General features: G+C 43.1%; 1 protein-coding gene across 1 annotated transcript in view; it reads left to right on the top strand.

Moving 5' to 3' along the window:
* LOC137570365 (angiopoietin-related protein 7-like) overlaps window positions 1-16,132 on the top strand; it is a 67,725-nt gene that overhangs the window by 17,096 nt on the left and 34,497 nt on the right. The window contains exon 3 of the mRNA XM_068279024.1: window positions 10,065-10,625. Coding sequence (XP_068135125.1) covers window positions 10,281-10,625 — 345 coding nt within the window. The 5' untranslated portion in view covers window positions 10,065-10,280. The remainder of the gene's footprint in view (window positions 1-10,064; window positions 10,626-16,132) is intronic.

The following is a 16,132-nucleotide window of genomic DNA, read 5'->3' on the forward strand; positions in this document are numbered from 1 at the left end:
GACATTTCCCGCATTTTAAAGACAGTTTTCCCTTTGAAACTTTAAAATCGATTTTCTCAAAAACTATAAGCTCTTTTTGCTAATTTTTTTTCCTCTTGTACCCACTCCCAAGGTGCACATACCCTGTAAATTTGGGGTATGTAGCATGTAAGGAGGCTTTACAAAGCACGAAAGTTCGGGTCCCCTGAGTGACTACCTGTGTGTGTGACAGGCAGCTACACATTTGTAATCCCAACCACTGCCCCTGTTCACTGTTCAGTGCACCTACCTACCTACCTACCTACGTGAGCGCACGCATTGTTAATACCCCCAGTCATTGCACCCATTCACGGTGCCTGTGTGTGTGTGTGTGACAGGCAGCTGCACATTTGTGATCCCAATCACTGCACCTGTTCACTGTTCAGTGCACCCACATACCTACGTGAGCGCACGCAGTTTTATATACCACCACCGGTCGCTGCACCTGTTCACGGTACCTGTGTGTGTGACAGCTGCACATTTGTAATACCAGTCACTGCAACCTGTTCACTGCACCTGTGTAACCGCACATTGTTATACCAGCAGTCACTGCATACCTGTTCACTGCACCTGTATGGCCGCACACTGTTTTATATACCAGTCCGTGCGTACCTGTTAACTGCACCTGTGTAACCGCACATTGTTGTACCAGCAGTCACTGCAACCTGTTCACTGCACCTGTGTAACCGTACATTGTATTAGTCAAGTCAGTGCATACCTTTCACTTCATCCCCCCCAATATGGACAAAACAAAAGGCAGAGCCAGAGGCAAGCCACCTGGCAGGTCTGTTCAAGGTCGCGTTGTTGTGATTTCGTGCAGCCCTTGACCAAAGTACAGTGTTCAGAAGAAGGCACGTGCCATCAACCCCCAATATTGTCAGGACGTAGTTGACTATTTAACACAGAACACCTCATCTTTCTCAGCTTCCGCACGGAAGCATGACACATCTTCCTCCTCCTGCTTTGATTCTTGCACCCCACTTAACACTCAGTCGGCCGCCACCACCAAAGTGCCATCACCCCAGGGCTCAGCGGTGTGGAATTGTTTTTGTGTGTCTGCCTGCCTCAGATGAGAGCAATGCCATCTGTACTCTCTGCCACCGAAAATTGAGCCATGGAAAGACCAAGACCCGCGTAGGGACAACTACCTTACGAAGGCACATGATTACAAAGCACAAACTGCAATGGGATGACCACCTGAGGAAAATCAGCACACAAAAGCAAAGCCACACACCGCAGTGGAAGATACCAGGCCGCAATTATTGCTCAAAAAAGGTGATACCTAAACTGTACCGTGATGTAGAAAGGCAAGTGGTGACATCTCTGGCACACAGGGTTGGGTCAAGGGTACATCTGACCACAGATGCCTGGTCTGCAAAGCACGCTCAGGCCTGCCCGAAGACTAAGTCAGTCCCCAAACACAGCATCTCTGCCTGCACGCCGTGTGACTGCCTTCTCCGCCACCACCAACAGGGTCCACCAGGACTCCAGGCGGATTCCTGAATTTTTAAGGCCGCTGCTAGCAGCGGGCGCTATAAAATTAATTTCTGGTGCGTGTACATGCCTGCCTAATTTTTCTGGCTGCACTGCAGCTGCAACAACAAAACAAAAGGCATGTACATGTGTCTAATTCCCCTTCGTGATCATTACCTTGCCGCAGTGAAGGGGCTTGCGTATCACAATGAAGCAATGACTGACTGCTATATGAGTGTGTTGGGGTTGGGGGGCACACCTGACCCAAGAAAATAGATAATACCAGGTCGTTGCTTCATTGTGGACAGATCAAATTTGATCAGCTGGACACTCAGTCACTGTTGTTCTGTCATTCAGCTACCTCAGCCCGACCATATGGGCTTGAAAACCGCCATGTCCTGCACTCTGGCCATGGTGCGCACCAGTCCAGCACGGCCGTCACTACACAAACAGCTGTTTGCGGTGCGTTACACAGTGAGTTTGGTGTGTCAGTGTGAAGCAGTACTCTAATTACACTCCCTGATTGATGTATACACATGCAAGATGTTTTAAAGAACTTTAGGCCTCCAATTTAGCATTCAATGTGATTTCTGCCCTTAAAAAACGCTGCTTTGCGTCAAATCCTGATTTTTCCCAGGGAGTTTTGGCGTGTATCCCACTCATCCATGCAAAAACTCAGATGTTAGACCCCTTGAAACATCTTTTCTATCACTTTTGTGGCCAGCATAGATGTTTCTAGTTTTCAAAGTTCGCCTCCCCATTGAAGTCTATTGCGGTTTGCAAAATCCCACATGTTTGCGAACGTTTGCGGAAGTTCGTGAACGCGGTTCGCAAACCGAAAATCGGAGGTTCGGGCCATCTCTACTCCTGCGTTCCCCATGTGTCAGCCTCTGTCCTTCTTGTGTCCTCCTCTATGACACTTTGTGGCCTCCCTTGCATGGGCACAGTACAGGGAGTCCCCGACATTGTCGGTGGGTTGGAGGTTCGTATTGGCAGGCGTACACAAGTCAGGGACTCCCTGCATTTGGACTGTAAGTGAGTCTTATAGTTCAAAAATACAGTATATATATACAGTATATATAATATATATATATTTTAGTATGAAGCGAACATACAGTATTGTATTATGGCTTAAAAATTTATTGTTACTAGATAAATTGAGAAACCGTAACCAAAACAGCCCTCCACCCCTCTGAGGGACAAAATGCAGCACAAGTGATCACCACACAGTGAGAGGCTGTGACACAAAGCCTCAAGACATACCCTAATCATACTCCGCTTACCTTAACTCAGCTAATTACAATTACGCAAATTTTCGCATACATTTTCGCATTTACTCTTATACGTAATTACGATTTGTAGTCAGTTGATTTCGTATAGCAATTTGTAATTTCGCCTAAAATTTTGCGTGCTAACTTTGGCAGTGAATAGCAGAGCCCTCCGTAGATGGTAGTGACATTAAAATTGCTACATATGTTAAGCAGAATAGTGGGTACAAGTCAAAAAAATAATTTTTCAAAAAGACCTTGTAGTTTTTGAGAAAATCCATTTTACAAATGCAAAGAAAAATATTTTTTAAACAAAAACATGACGTTTAAAACCCATTTTTCTTTGCATAATTAAAATCGATTTTCTTAAAAAACAACAAGGTCTTTTTGAAAAATTGTTTTTTTTGACTTGAACCCAATATTCTTTTTAACATACTGTATGTAGCAACTGTGGTAGCAATAGCATGTATGGGGGTTTTGCTATTAACTGTTAAAGTCAGCAGAAAATTTCGCAAAATTGTGCGAAACTTCTGAATTATTACTATTGCATACAAAATGAATAACGGTTTTCTCTGAAATTTCGCATTACGATTACGATGCGTAATTGCAAATTTCAATGCAAAATTTCGGCTCACCACTGCTTTAAATAGTCCACAGAAGAGGAGACTGACTGATGCAGTAAGCATTTACAGTAATTGCCATGTTATATAAGTTTCTAGAGATACAACTTAGCAAGGATCTCTGATGACCTTAATATTTTAAGCACAGAAGTAAAAATACAATTTTGACCTTGTGGATTTAACCTATACAAAGTCTAATCCAGTCAGTGCAATTCAAACCAGAACTGCAGGAGCCAGTTTACAATAGGTTTTGTGAAGGAGGATAAGTAGTCATTAATGAAATAGAGCTTCCTAATGTGTCCTGTTTTATTGGGCCTCCTCTCTAGGAAACTTTAGATAGATAATTTCTGATAGATAATTTCCGACAGGTCCGATCTGATTTTCGATCGTTTTTCTGATCGATTTCTCATAGAAGTGAATGGAAATCGATCAGAAAAGCACAGTAAAGGCATAGAACAGTTAGCCAGGTTTCTGCCCCGCCCACTTTCTGTACTGAGTGAGCTCTGCTCTGTGTGAGTGCCTGCCCACAAGAACTAAATGTTCTGTATTCCAAACTTCTATTTGGGGTTTTGTCTAGAGGTAGGGTAAAGGCTTAGGTTAAGATTTAGATCAGGTGGGAGGCATTGTGTGAAGGATTGGTTAGAGCTGGGCAGAAATTCAAGGTGAAATTTATGTCAATGTGAAGTTTTTACTAAGGTTTATTTAAACATTAAACTCTGGATGAGGGCCAGGAGTACGTTAAAGGGAACCTGAGATGGGGCGATTTAAAAAAATTATACATACCTGGGGCTTCCTCCAGCCTCCTCCTGGCTGATCGCTCCTTCTCCATCCTCCTTCATCTGGAACCTCTGCGTACTGCGCATGTGTGGCCAGCCGCACGTGTGCCCCCTTTGCGCTCCCGTTGTTGAGTGCATTCTGCCAACTGGATGATTCCTTAGTGTTAGGCAGCACCGAGGGGGTTCCTTAATGTTTTCCAGTGCCAGTGGAGGCCTTAGTGTTAAGCACCATGGGGTGGGGTTTTAAGGTTAGGCAGTCCCGGGGGATCTGTTAGGCATCAAGACAGTGGCGGACACAGCCAGCAGTGGGCCCCTGTGCAAAATACCAATAGTGGGCCCCTGACAGTGGCAGCTCCAGGAATTTTTGGGGGAGAGTGCTATGCAGAGACTGGGCCAACTTGCGGGGTAGCTGGCGACCTGCAGCACGCTGCTGAAAAAAATGGGGGGCGGTGAAAACCGCGGTGGGAAAAAGTGGGTGTGGCTGTGACCAGATGAGGGTGGAGCTAACTGTAATTTAAAAGTGCAATGCAAACACAGAGGGCCCAAGTTTTGGCGACCCTTTCCCTAGAAAATTCACATAATTGCACAGCTTTTCTCTAGAAAATACACATAAAGTGATCAGCTTTCACCAGAAAATACACATAATGTGAGCAGATTTGACCTAGAAAACATGTCGGCAGATTTCCTGGTGGTTGTGGGAGGGAGGATAGAATCGATTGCCTGGAGGGGATAGGAGGGAGGATAAAATTGATTGCCTGGTGGGGGTGGGAGGCTAGAATCGTTTGCCTGGTGGGGGTGGGAGGGTAGAATCGATTGCCTAGTGGGAGTGGGAGGTAGGGTAGAATCAATTGCTGGTGGGGATGGGAGGGAGGATAGAATCGATTGCCTGGTGGGGGAGGGAGGGTAGAATTGATTGCCAGGTAAGGTGGGAGGGAGGGTAGAATCGATTGCCTGGTGGGGGTGGGAGGGAGGGTAGAATCGATTGCCCGGTGGGGGTGGGAGGCAGGGTAAGATCGATTGCCCGGTGGGTGTGGGAGGCAGGGTAAGAACGATTGCCCGGTGGGTGTGGAAGGCAGGGTAAGATCGATTGCCTGGTGAGAGGGTAGAATCAATTGCCCGTGGGGTAGGGTAAAATCAGTTTCCTGGGGGGGGGGGGGGGGGAGAGTGATGGGAGGGTAGAATCAAGTACCTGGTGGGGGAGGGTGGGCAAGCCAATTTTCTGGTGGGGTGGTGCGCTACTTGTTGTGCAGAGGGAAAGTTTCAGAAGGCTTGGGGGGGCCGATTCCTCTCCTCTCTCTCACCTCGGAGGCCCTACTCCTGTCATGCACAGCGGCGCAAGATTTAGCTACAGGCTCTGGGCTCCAGCAGAGCAGACACTAGAGCTCGAGCCGCTTGGTCCACACTGCCTCCTCCTCTGTTGCTCGCACTGAATCAGAAAGTAGTGCGAGCAGCATTGCAGACTGCAGAGGAGTAATGTGGACCAAGCGGCTCGAGCTCTAGCGTCTGCTCTGCTGGAGCCCAGAGCCTGCAGCTAAATCTTTCGCCGCTGGACATGACAGGAGGGGGCCTCCGAGGTGAGGAAGGGAGGGAGGGAGCAGAGTTGGGCCCCCCGGAGGAGAAAAAAATAAAAAGTAGAAAAAAAAATCGCCGGCGGAACTTAATGGGCCCCTGAAGAAACAGCACATCAGGGGCCCCTGTGTGGCTGCATGGCCGTATGTCCTGCAGTGCATCGAGAGGTGTACAGGTAAGGTCATAGTACAATATAGGTAAATATTGAAAACTATTGAAATTAACTAGTAGAACACCTGCAATTTTATCAATATTCTACTACTGGCTATCTCTGCCACCCTTTTTACAGCGAGCCCGTTTTAGATGTACACACTCAAACATCTCCTTATCGCTTTTATTTATTTTATTTTTGGGTCTCCTCCAATCAAAAATGTTTTTGCTACATGTGGGCTATTTCTATAGCATAGACACTAATTCACTAACCTGAGCAAAACCTATCATTGCCTGATATGACGCAGGTAATGATCTGTAGCAAATCTGGCCTACTATACATGAGGATTGCTTCCCTGAGGTTCAAAAACGTGAGTTGAAAGAAAACTTTTAGAAGTTTTAAAGAAGCCATCTTCCGTTAATTTGTTTTTCTTCTATCTACATCTGAAAATGGTTGAAATCCTCGTTCTTCGGGAGTCTTTGTACATGTAAAAGGTTTCTTGCAGCCGGGTGAGCCATAAGGTCTGGCCATCAGCAGAACAAACATGGCTCTTTGTCTGTATACTCTGCCCATTGTTAGGTGTATGAAGATCAGCCTTGGAGAAAGAGCACTTCACGTTAATTGACTCTGGAAAAGAGAAAATAAAGATCCTCCTGGGAAGGTGGGGGCTGTTTCCATTGCTTTAGAAATCCAATAATTTCCCCTTTTTATGTCAAATGACATTAGTGACTTTTCTATCTCCGGGCTTTTGTATAACCTATGATGAATGTTGCATGTTTGTGTAGTAGAAAATAACCCCCAAAAGCCTTTTAAAGTCATGTGGGCTACAAGAGGTTCCTTGGCGTCTCAGAATACCCAACATTAGTGGAAAATTAGGAACACAGAGTTTCGATGGTGTCATAAATGAAAGAGTACATAGGAAACGTACCACTGTGACATCTGTTTGGTTGGTGTTCGGGACATTTGTTTTCAGTATAATTATTCAGAACAATTTGTTTTGTAGACTAAAGTGAAGAGAAACGATTCAGTAGAATGATTTAGAAGTTGAAGTTCTTGGAAAATCCTCAGTAGCATAGAATTAATTGATCACCTGCCAAACACTAACAAAAACTGTGTCCTGCCTGAAGCCTCACCTTATTCTACTCTTCAGATGAAGACCAATTTTTACTTGACACCTAACCTTAATTTTATCCTCACCTTAAACCTACCAGTAACCTTAACCTCACTAAAAGTGTAATGTTATCCTTACCTGAAGTCTAACAATTAACATTATTAAGCCTAATATCATCCTTATCAGTTTAAAGTTAACCTTATCTTCTACTGAAGCCTAATCCAAACCTAAACCCATTGGAAGTCATTAACTTTTTCATGATTTGAAGCTTAGCTAGTTGACCACTACAGGCTATGTTCCCCTTATAGGCTAGAACAATTTTTTTCACATTTTAGAGCTCCTCCCATTCATTCGCCAATAACTTTATCACTACTTATAGCTCCTACATGATATATACATTGATTTTGTTTTCACCACAAATCGGGATTTCATTGGTTGGTACTTTTTGATAAGAATTATTTTATTTTATATGAATTGTAATGGGAATAGTAAGAACAAAAATGAAAAAAATCATTTTTTTTCTCAGTTTTAAATTGCCATTATAAATGTGCTACTGTGGATAAAACCAACACATTTAACTTTCCCACTTGTTCCAGTTATTATTACAACATTTAAATGATGTTCCTAGTACAGTATATGTGATTTTTTAAGGTACACGAATTACTTTACTCACTAGATGGCACTTTCCTGCTTAGGAAGCTGAATCACAGCTTCCTTAGCTAAAATAAAAGCAAAAGTTAGTTTTTTTAAAATATAACTTCAATGAATTCACTCTGCTGTCCTTTACAGTAGAGTTCTTTCCTAAATCAGGCGCTTTGATTGGCTTCGGAAACACATGTTCCCATTAACCAATCTATGATCTAACCATTGCTGACGAGGAGGGGGGACGACCTATAGAAAGCCATATGCAATTACATTTTTCTACTGAGTTTTCTCCTAAGATATCATTTTTTCATCTTTGATTACGAATACGTTTTTAGCATTTTGCAATAGAAAAAGTACCAAAAAGTAAGAGAAAAAGAACTATCAAAATTATTTTGAGTATTTTCTTACTTACTGGTGGTTTAAAAGGCATTTTATTGACAAGTTTGAAAATATCAACTAGGAGAAAACTAAGGTGAAAAAATTAATTGCATATGGCCCTCCTAAGGGTGCGTACACACATTCAATTTTGATTGCCCAGTGATTAGCCAATTTTACCACCTCCATGTAGTAATAAATCTGTTCATAGTCTCTGGGTGGTCCTGAGGCTTCCCCCATACTCCTCAGCCTCACCATTCCAAGGATTAGAAGCTCTAAACATATTCAACAAGCCTCGTTGAATTTGTTTTCGCAGCGGCGCATCGTCTGTTTATGAGCACACTGTGTAGGTACAAGTATGGCAAGCGCTTGCCCAGTAGCACAGAGCCATTGTTGCATGGCTTCTCCTTTGTGCACAAATTCCTGGCTTGGGGCTTTCTGTCTTAGGATAGGGCAAGACTGCTGGGAATGGTGGCAGAGCTTTTCTAGATCAGCTCTGCCATCTTGACTAGCTAGGCCTACTAGCATATTTATTTATGGGGTGGCTGGATAGTGTAATGGTTGGATAGTGTAATGGTTAAGGGCTCTGCCTCTGACACAGGACACCTGGGTTCGAATCTCGGCTCTGCCTGTTCAGTAAGCCAGCACCTATTCAGCAGGAGACCTTAGGCAAGACTCCCTAACACTGCTTCTGCCTATAGAGCGTGTCCTATTGGCTGCAGCTCTGGCACTTTGAGTCCGCCAGGAGAAAAACGCGATATAAGTGTTTGTCTTTTTTTGTCTTTTTTTTCTATTATTAGCAGTAATAGCAACTTAAGATTTTTTTTATTGCCACTTGCAGCTCTTCTTCAACATTTGTCTGTCCACTTCACCTGTTTTTAGTCATTTAAAGTGGAATGAAACCCAGCATTTTTTTTTTTTTTTTAGTAAAACAGCATTCAAAGGGTTAAATCACAGGACTGACTTTTCCCCTGCAGGGACAGCCGCATCCGAACTGGTGATAACCTTATCTTGTGTTTACATTCTTCACTTGATACAATTAAGTAAATATTCTCTGACTGTGCAGAAACTTATGCTAATGAGTCCTGAACTGAAACACTGCTCAGAAATCATTACTGGCTGCATTTACAATAGAAATACAACTGTTATGAATAAAATGCACCAGCAGCTTTCAAAGTAAATAAACTAATTTGGGAACTTAGAACTTCTAAATGAATAATGCACAAAAGCAAATGTGATAATTGTATTGTAAGGTTATAAAAAGTAGGAAAACACATTTTTATTGAATATTTTGTCATCGATTAAAACCGCTTTAAGAATGGATCAATGAGTGCATGAAAAAGAGTAGTGAAGGGAAGTTATGGGTACAAAGAATCAAAGGGTAGCTACAGAGTAGTATCTACAGTGCACAGTGGTGGTGAGACGTAGTGTGACCTAACATGCCACCAACTTACCATAAGCACGGCCCATAGCTTGCTGTAGTCAGATGTTTGATGTTTCAATTTCTGAAAAAAAAAGACAGAAAATGATCTCCCTGTCAGTGTTCCCCAAGGTTCAGTCCTTGGACCTATACTCTTCTCACTTTACTCCTTCCATTGGTAAAACTCAAATCCTCCATAAGTCTAAAATATAATTTATATGTACATACACCATATGTATCTGTCTAGCCCGATTGGTCTCCCTCTGTCCTCAAAATTTTTCTGTTCTAGAAGATGTTTCATCACACCTACAGAGTGATACCCACTGTGTAAAATGTCTGAATAGTGTACTAGTTAAGCTCTGCCTCTGACACAGGAGAACAGGGTTCGAAATTTCAGCTCTTCCTGTTCAGTAAGCCAGCACCTATCCAGTGGGAGACCTTGGGCAAGACTCCTTAACACTGCTACTGCCTAGTGGCTGCAGTTCTGGCGCATTGAGCTCACCAGGAGAAAGTGCAATATGAATGTTATGTGTCTTGTCTAATGAGTGAAGGGCACTTACCGTAATAATGTCCAATATCTCTTTCACTCTAATTTGGACATGCCTTGGATTGACTGACTTGTGTCTATTTTTTTTCAGGCCTATCTAGTTTGACCATCTTCTTTGAGGAACTCCATGTCCTTGTCTTGCCTTTAACCATGCAATGTACTCAGAAACCTTAATTACAGCCTGTCTGAAAATTGTCAACTTAGAGAATTGCACAATCGAGACAGCCAAGGATTGACACTGAAGTGCTGCAAATACTGGGAGACCATGTTTGAAGGTTGGCTGGGTGGACCTTGATCTTCCCACAACATGGATGTTCTTTTGCTAGTGCTGAGTGTAACAGGGCAGTTGATGCAACACACGAGTGCTGTAAATGACCATCACCCCCACCCGCCAGCTCCTGGGGACACAGGTCCTTGTGGGGAGTACAGCAATCAGGTCCTGGCCAACGGATGGTGTAAAATTGTTGCTACTTTGCCGCATCAAGATGGTCAGTGGTGCCCGGACATGTTCCGCTGCACGGATGAGGTCTCCTATTGGATCCATGAGAATGACCAAAGGAAACAGGAGGTTGTTCAGCTCAGAGAGCTCATTTCAGAGCTTCAGGAGGAACTCAGAAACCACAGACATCGCCTTAGAGCATTAGAACATCAGGTATGCTGGCTGGGACATTTGTTATTATTATTTGTTTGTTCTATCTATTTTAATAGAAGAGTGAATTTTACAACCTTAATAGCCCTCCTATACATTCCAGGAGCTAAAAAAAATCATGTCCTACTCTCAAAGTTGATACACACATACACCCCCGTCATCACAGCTTGTGCACGTGCATGTACCTATTTGAAAGTGAATGATTGCTGCTGTAGCAAATAGCAGCAATCATACATGGAAAGTAAGATAAAAAAAGTGAAAAGTTAAAAAAGTTTACAGTGGTGATAATGGTATGGTATTCTACATGCACAACTAGTGATGAAATATGGCATATGTGGTATCAGACAAGCCAAATAATATATTTTGAGGTGTTTTATAACTGTGGCACTTGTCATGTTAAATTTAGGAAGGGTGAAAAATGAAAAAAATTGTATTTTCTGCATTTGCGCCAACTTTTCCCTGTAAAATTGCCTGTATAATTCCTCGAGAAAAAGATTACCTAAAGAAAGCTTAGATTGTCCAAAAAATACAGGCAGTCCCCTACTTACAGACAGGTTCAGTTCCAGGAGATATTTGTAAGTTGAATTTGTTTGTAGTTGAGTCCTGTGTTATATATTGCGAAACGTGGATACCTGTTAATTATTTGCTTCCTGACAACTCTAGATTTAGACATATAGTACAATTGTGGCAGTAATGGGCATGTGAAAAATAGAGAGGAGAAAAGATGGAACAATCTCACCCTCTTTTGCTTCACTGTCCCAACTTCCAACTGCATCCACCTTTCACAGAATGTCCTTCTGGCACTTAGGAAGTATCCAGACATATCCTTACAAGCCCAGGAGATTATGAAGCCTCAACTTGTCTCTTTTGAGCACATAAGCTGTTAGTTGCCTGGACTTCCGATACAGGGGACAGCCGGGACAGCCGTCACAGATACAGAGACCCAACCACATATGCTAACACCACATCCATTCCTAATAGCCATGCCAGCTCAGCTGATCTTAACTGTAAGGTCATGCTGGGCATCAGGGTTGGACTGGCACACTGAGGGCCCACCAGAGAAATTTCAGCCTGGGGCCCACGCGCCCAGGGACGGATTTCTGGGAAGGCCACTAAGGCCATGGCCTTGGGTAATAAAAAGCAGAAGGGTGCAGGACTTGGAGAGATGAGTGGCTAATAACAAGCAGGCTGAGCAGTGAAGGGTGAAGCAGAGAGCAGGGTAGGTGTTGTAATGTTCCCACTAATATATGTGGTAAAATACATGAGGATGCTACGTCTCTGGTTCCCTTTAAAGGCCTGAGACCAGTTAAATGAATGTTTTTTTCCTAGGGAATGACAGCAGCATTCTCTGTGCTACAGTTTAACTCTTTGCTGACTCATTTTAGCAGTAGAGCATTGTACTGTTAGCCATCAGTGAAAGCAGGACGTTTTTAAACAGGATGAAAACTTCGTGACATTTATTTATATTTGCAAGCTATGTATCTCATTCATGTATCTCATTCAGGGCAGTTTCTAGGCTAAAATTGCACCCAGGGCGTGGGTGTCAAAATTGCGCCCCACCGTGGACTGGCAAGTGGCGAACCTATACTACACCTATCTAAAAACTTTTAATAGATTTGATTAAAATCAGGGGTACTCGGATAGTACTTTTTAAAATCCGAATTGATCCGGATCCGGATATCCGAATCTGACCTTTTAGATATCCACGTGAACGCATTATCCGCCCTATTCGGATATCTGGATAGAAAAACCGGAAGTGCCCTTTAAAATGCTTCCAAAACGTTTTGGAAGATGAAAAACCCCTCCTCCCTCCTCCTCCCTGTTTATGGATTTTGTCTTCCAGGGATTTGTAGGATGTCAAAAGCCAACTCACATACATTGGCCAGGAATCGAACCCAGGTCAACTGCTTGGAAGGCAGCTATGCTCGCCACTATACTGCCACACAGTAAATGCTTTGCTGTAGGAAAAAGTGGTGTTAAACATCTTGGAGCAGACTTACTTCCTCCCTCCAAAAGACACAGATGTAGATTCATATCTCTCTCTCTCTCTCGTAGAGATGGTCACCGCTTTCCACGGAATTGTATTTTCCGTTATTCCAGTCGGAAATTGGTCATTCCGTTCCGTTAGGTCAGAACGGAATTGCTTTGTGAAAATTCCGTGAAATTCCGCCGGTATCCGTTGATGGTTTTAAGTTGAAAATTCAGTTCAATGGCATTGAGTCCTAGAGAGAGAGAGAGAGAGAGAGAGAGAGATAGAGAGAGAGAAAGAAAGATGATTCTACATGGCTATCTGGGGTTCTCTTCAGACAACTGTTGAACACATAAGGCAAGGCCGTCCCTGGGTGGGCTTGAACCACCAACCTTTGGGTTAACAGCCAAATGCGCTAACCAATTGCGCCACAGAGACTGTGCACTCAGCTGCTGCTAAATGATTTTATGGGGATGTATGTGTGTCTTTTGGAGGGAGGAAGTAAGTCTGCTGCAAGAAGTTTAACACCACTTTTTCCTACAGCAAAGCATTTACTGTGTGGCAGTATAGTGGTGAGCATAACTGCCTTCCAAGCAGTTGACCTGGGTTTAATTCCTGGCCAATGTATGTGAGCTTGCTTTTGACATCCTACAAATCCCTGGAAGACAAGATCCATGAACAGGGAGGAGGAGGGATTTTATCTTTGTAATTGGTTTCGGATCCGGATATCTGCAATATCCGCGGGTATCTGTGTCATGCGTCCAAATATCCACAGATAGCTATCCGGATTTTTTTAAAAATCCGGGATCCGAATCCGAATCGGATAGCGTAAAAAAGTTAGGATATCCGGAATCCGGATGAGCATCCCTGATTAAAATGCCTGTCTCTGCAGATATCTCAATACTATCCCTTTTCCCCAGACTGATATAACAACTACATACTATACACACATCATCCCACCACCCGACATGTTTCGCCCCTTTAAAAAGGGTCTTCATCAGGGGCAAATATAAAAATGCAAGGTGCTACCAGTGTCAATACATAAAGTGAGACATCAAGAAAAATAAAAAGACAGAGATGCAAATCTCCAGCATAGCCCCACAGCTAGCTGTGCAGGCCTGCATTGGGGAGGAAGGGATCAGCAATCTTTTAACATTGTCTTTTGTATTCAATAAAATGTAAATATTTTTTTATGGTAATTAAACCTTTTTTGGTATTTATTGGTGTGCATACCCCACATTTCATACCTTTCTCATTGTTTAATGCTAATATGTGAAATAGGAACCCTTTGCAGGTTTTTCAGATTAATTAGCTGATTGGAGTCTGACACTTTGAGTCTAGAATATTGAACATTTTCACAATATTCTAATAGTTTGAGATTTTAGATGTTGGGGTTTTCATAAGCTGTAAGCCATAATCATCAAAATTATAACAAAAAGTCTTGAAATATCTCACTTTGCATTTAATTAAGTTGAATTACTGAAATAAATTGTGCATGATATTCTAATATTCGAGTTTCACCTATATATAGCTGTTTGCACTAACATCTTGCCAGTAAACAGGAACAAAGTCTAAAGAGAGTTCATTAGCCAAAGGCTCACTGTTTTTCTGTTAAGATAGCCAATAAAAGGCATCATTCTGTTTCAAAACTTTCTGCTGACTCATTTTAAAATCTGTCCTTCCTCCTTGCTGTTCCCTAAGTGCTAAATTGTCACTGTTTAAAAAAGGGCTAAATTGTCACTGTTAAAAAACACCAGAGCTGGCACTATACAGTATACATGCCAGCGTGTTTCGTTTGGAATCCCTCTACTTACCATAAACACTCGAGTATAAGCCGACCCAAGTATAGGCTGACACACTTTTACCTAAAAAAACTTTAAAAATATAATAAAAATGATTCGCTCAAATATAAGCCGATGGTAGGAAATGCGGCAGCGGTGCAGGTGGAAGTGGTTAAACTACAGTGGGATGCGAAAGTTTGGGCAACCTTGTTAATGGTCATGATTTTCCTGTATAAATCGTTGGTTGTTACTATAAAAAATGTCAGTTAAATATATCGTATAAGAGACACACACAGTGATATTTGAGAAGTGAAATGAAGTTTATTGGATTTACAGAAAAAGTGCAATAATTGTTTAAATAAAATTAGGCAAGTGCATACATTTGGGCACCACAAAAAGAAATGAAATCAATATTTAGTGGGTGCATATTGTTTTGGCGCCGCTCACTTCGGCGCGGTGAGAGCCGAATGACGTCTCTCACTACTGCCGCTAAACTCTGAGGCAGCGTTAAAAACTATTCCCCCTCCGAGTTGTCGCAACTTGGAGGGAGATGTAATTTGGGGTCTGGCAGCCGTCAGAGCCCTGAATTACCGCTACGCGCCCCGCACAGCATAGCATTGCTGCCATGGGGCGCCCAGTTTCGGCGCTCGACTCTGACAGCTGCGTGCCGAAATAAGCTAATCCGATATTTAGTAGCTCCTCCTTTTGCAGAAATTACAGCCTATCAACGCTTCCTGTAGGTTCCAATGAGAGTCTGGATTCTGGCTGCAGGTATTTTGGACCATTCCTCTTTACAAAACATCTCTAGTTCATTCAGGTTTGATGGCTTCCGAGCATGGACAGCTCTCCTTAACTCACACCACAGATTTTCAATTATATTCAGGTCTGAGGATTGAGATGGCCATTCCAGAACGTTGTACTTGTTCCTCTGCATGAATGACTAAGTAGATTTTGAGCAGTGTTTAGGGTTGTTGTATTGTTGAAAGATCCAGCCCCGGCGCAGCTTTAGCTTTGTCACTGATTCCTGGAAATTGGTCTCCAGAATCTGCTGATACTGAGTAAAAATCCATGCGTCCCTCAACTTTGACAAGATTCCCAGTCCCTGCACTGGCCACACAGCCCGACATCATGATGGAACCACCACCATATTTTACTGTAGGTAGCAGGTGTTTTTCTTGGAATGCTGTGTTGTTTTTCCTCCATGCATAACGCCCCTTGTTATGCCCAAATAATTCCATTTTAGTTTCATCAGTCCACAGCACCTTATTTCAAAATTCAGCTGGCTTATCCAAATGTGCTTTAGCATACCTCTGTTTGTGCTGTGGGAGGAGAAAAGACTTCCTCGGCATCACTCTGACATACAGCATCTCCTTGTGTAAAGTGAGCTGAATGGTTGAATGATGCACAGTGATTTCATCTGCAGCAAGATGATGTTGTAGGTCTTTGGTGCTCATCTGTGGGTGGACTCTGACTGTTCGCACCATTCGTCGCTTTTGTCTCTCTGAGATTTTTCTTGGTCTCTCGCTTCGAGCATTAACCTCCCTGGCGGTACGCAGTTTCCGAAGCTGCGTCCACGGGAGGATTTTTTCATCCGCGATCCCGCGAGAGCCGCAGCTTCACCATGTAGCTTCAGTCATCGCTATGGCGATGATCGGACATGATGTCAACATGTCATCGACGTCATGATGTCATGCGCAGTCCCGATCCTCCCCATAGCAGAGCCTGGAGCTGATTGGGAGGCTGCGCCATCGCAGGATCCC

This window comes from Hyperolius riggenbachi, chromosome 4 (genome assembly GCF_040937935.1).
Source record: "Hyperolius riggenbachi isolate aHypRig1 chromosome 4, aHypRig1.pri, whole genome shotgun sequence".
Taxonomy (NCBI): Eukaryota; Metazoa; Chordata; class Amphibia; order Anura; family Hyperoliidae; genus Hyperolius; species Hyperolius riggenbachi.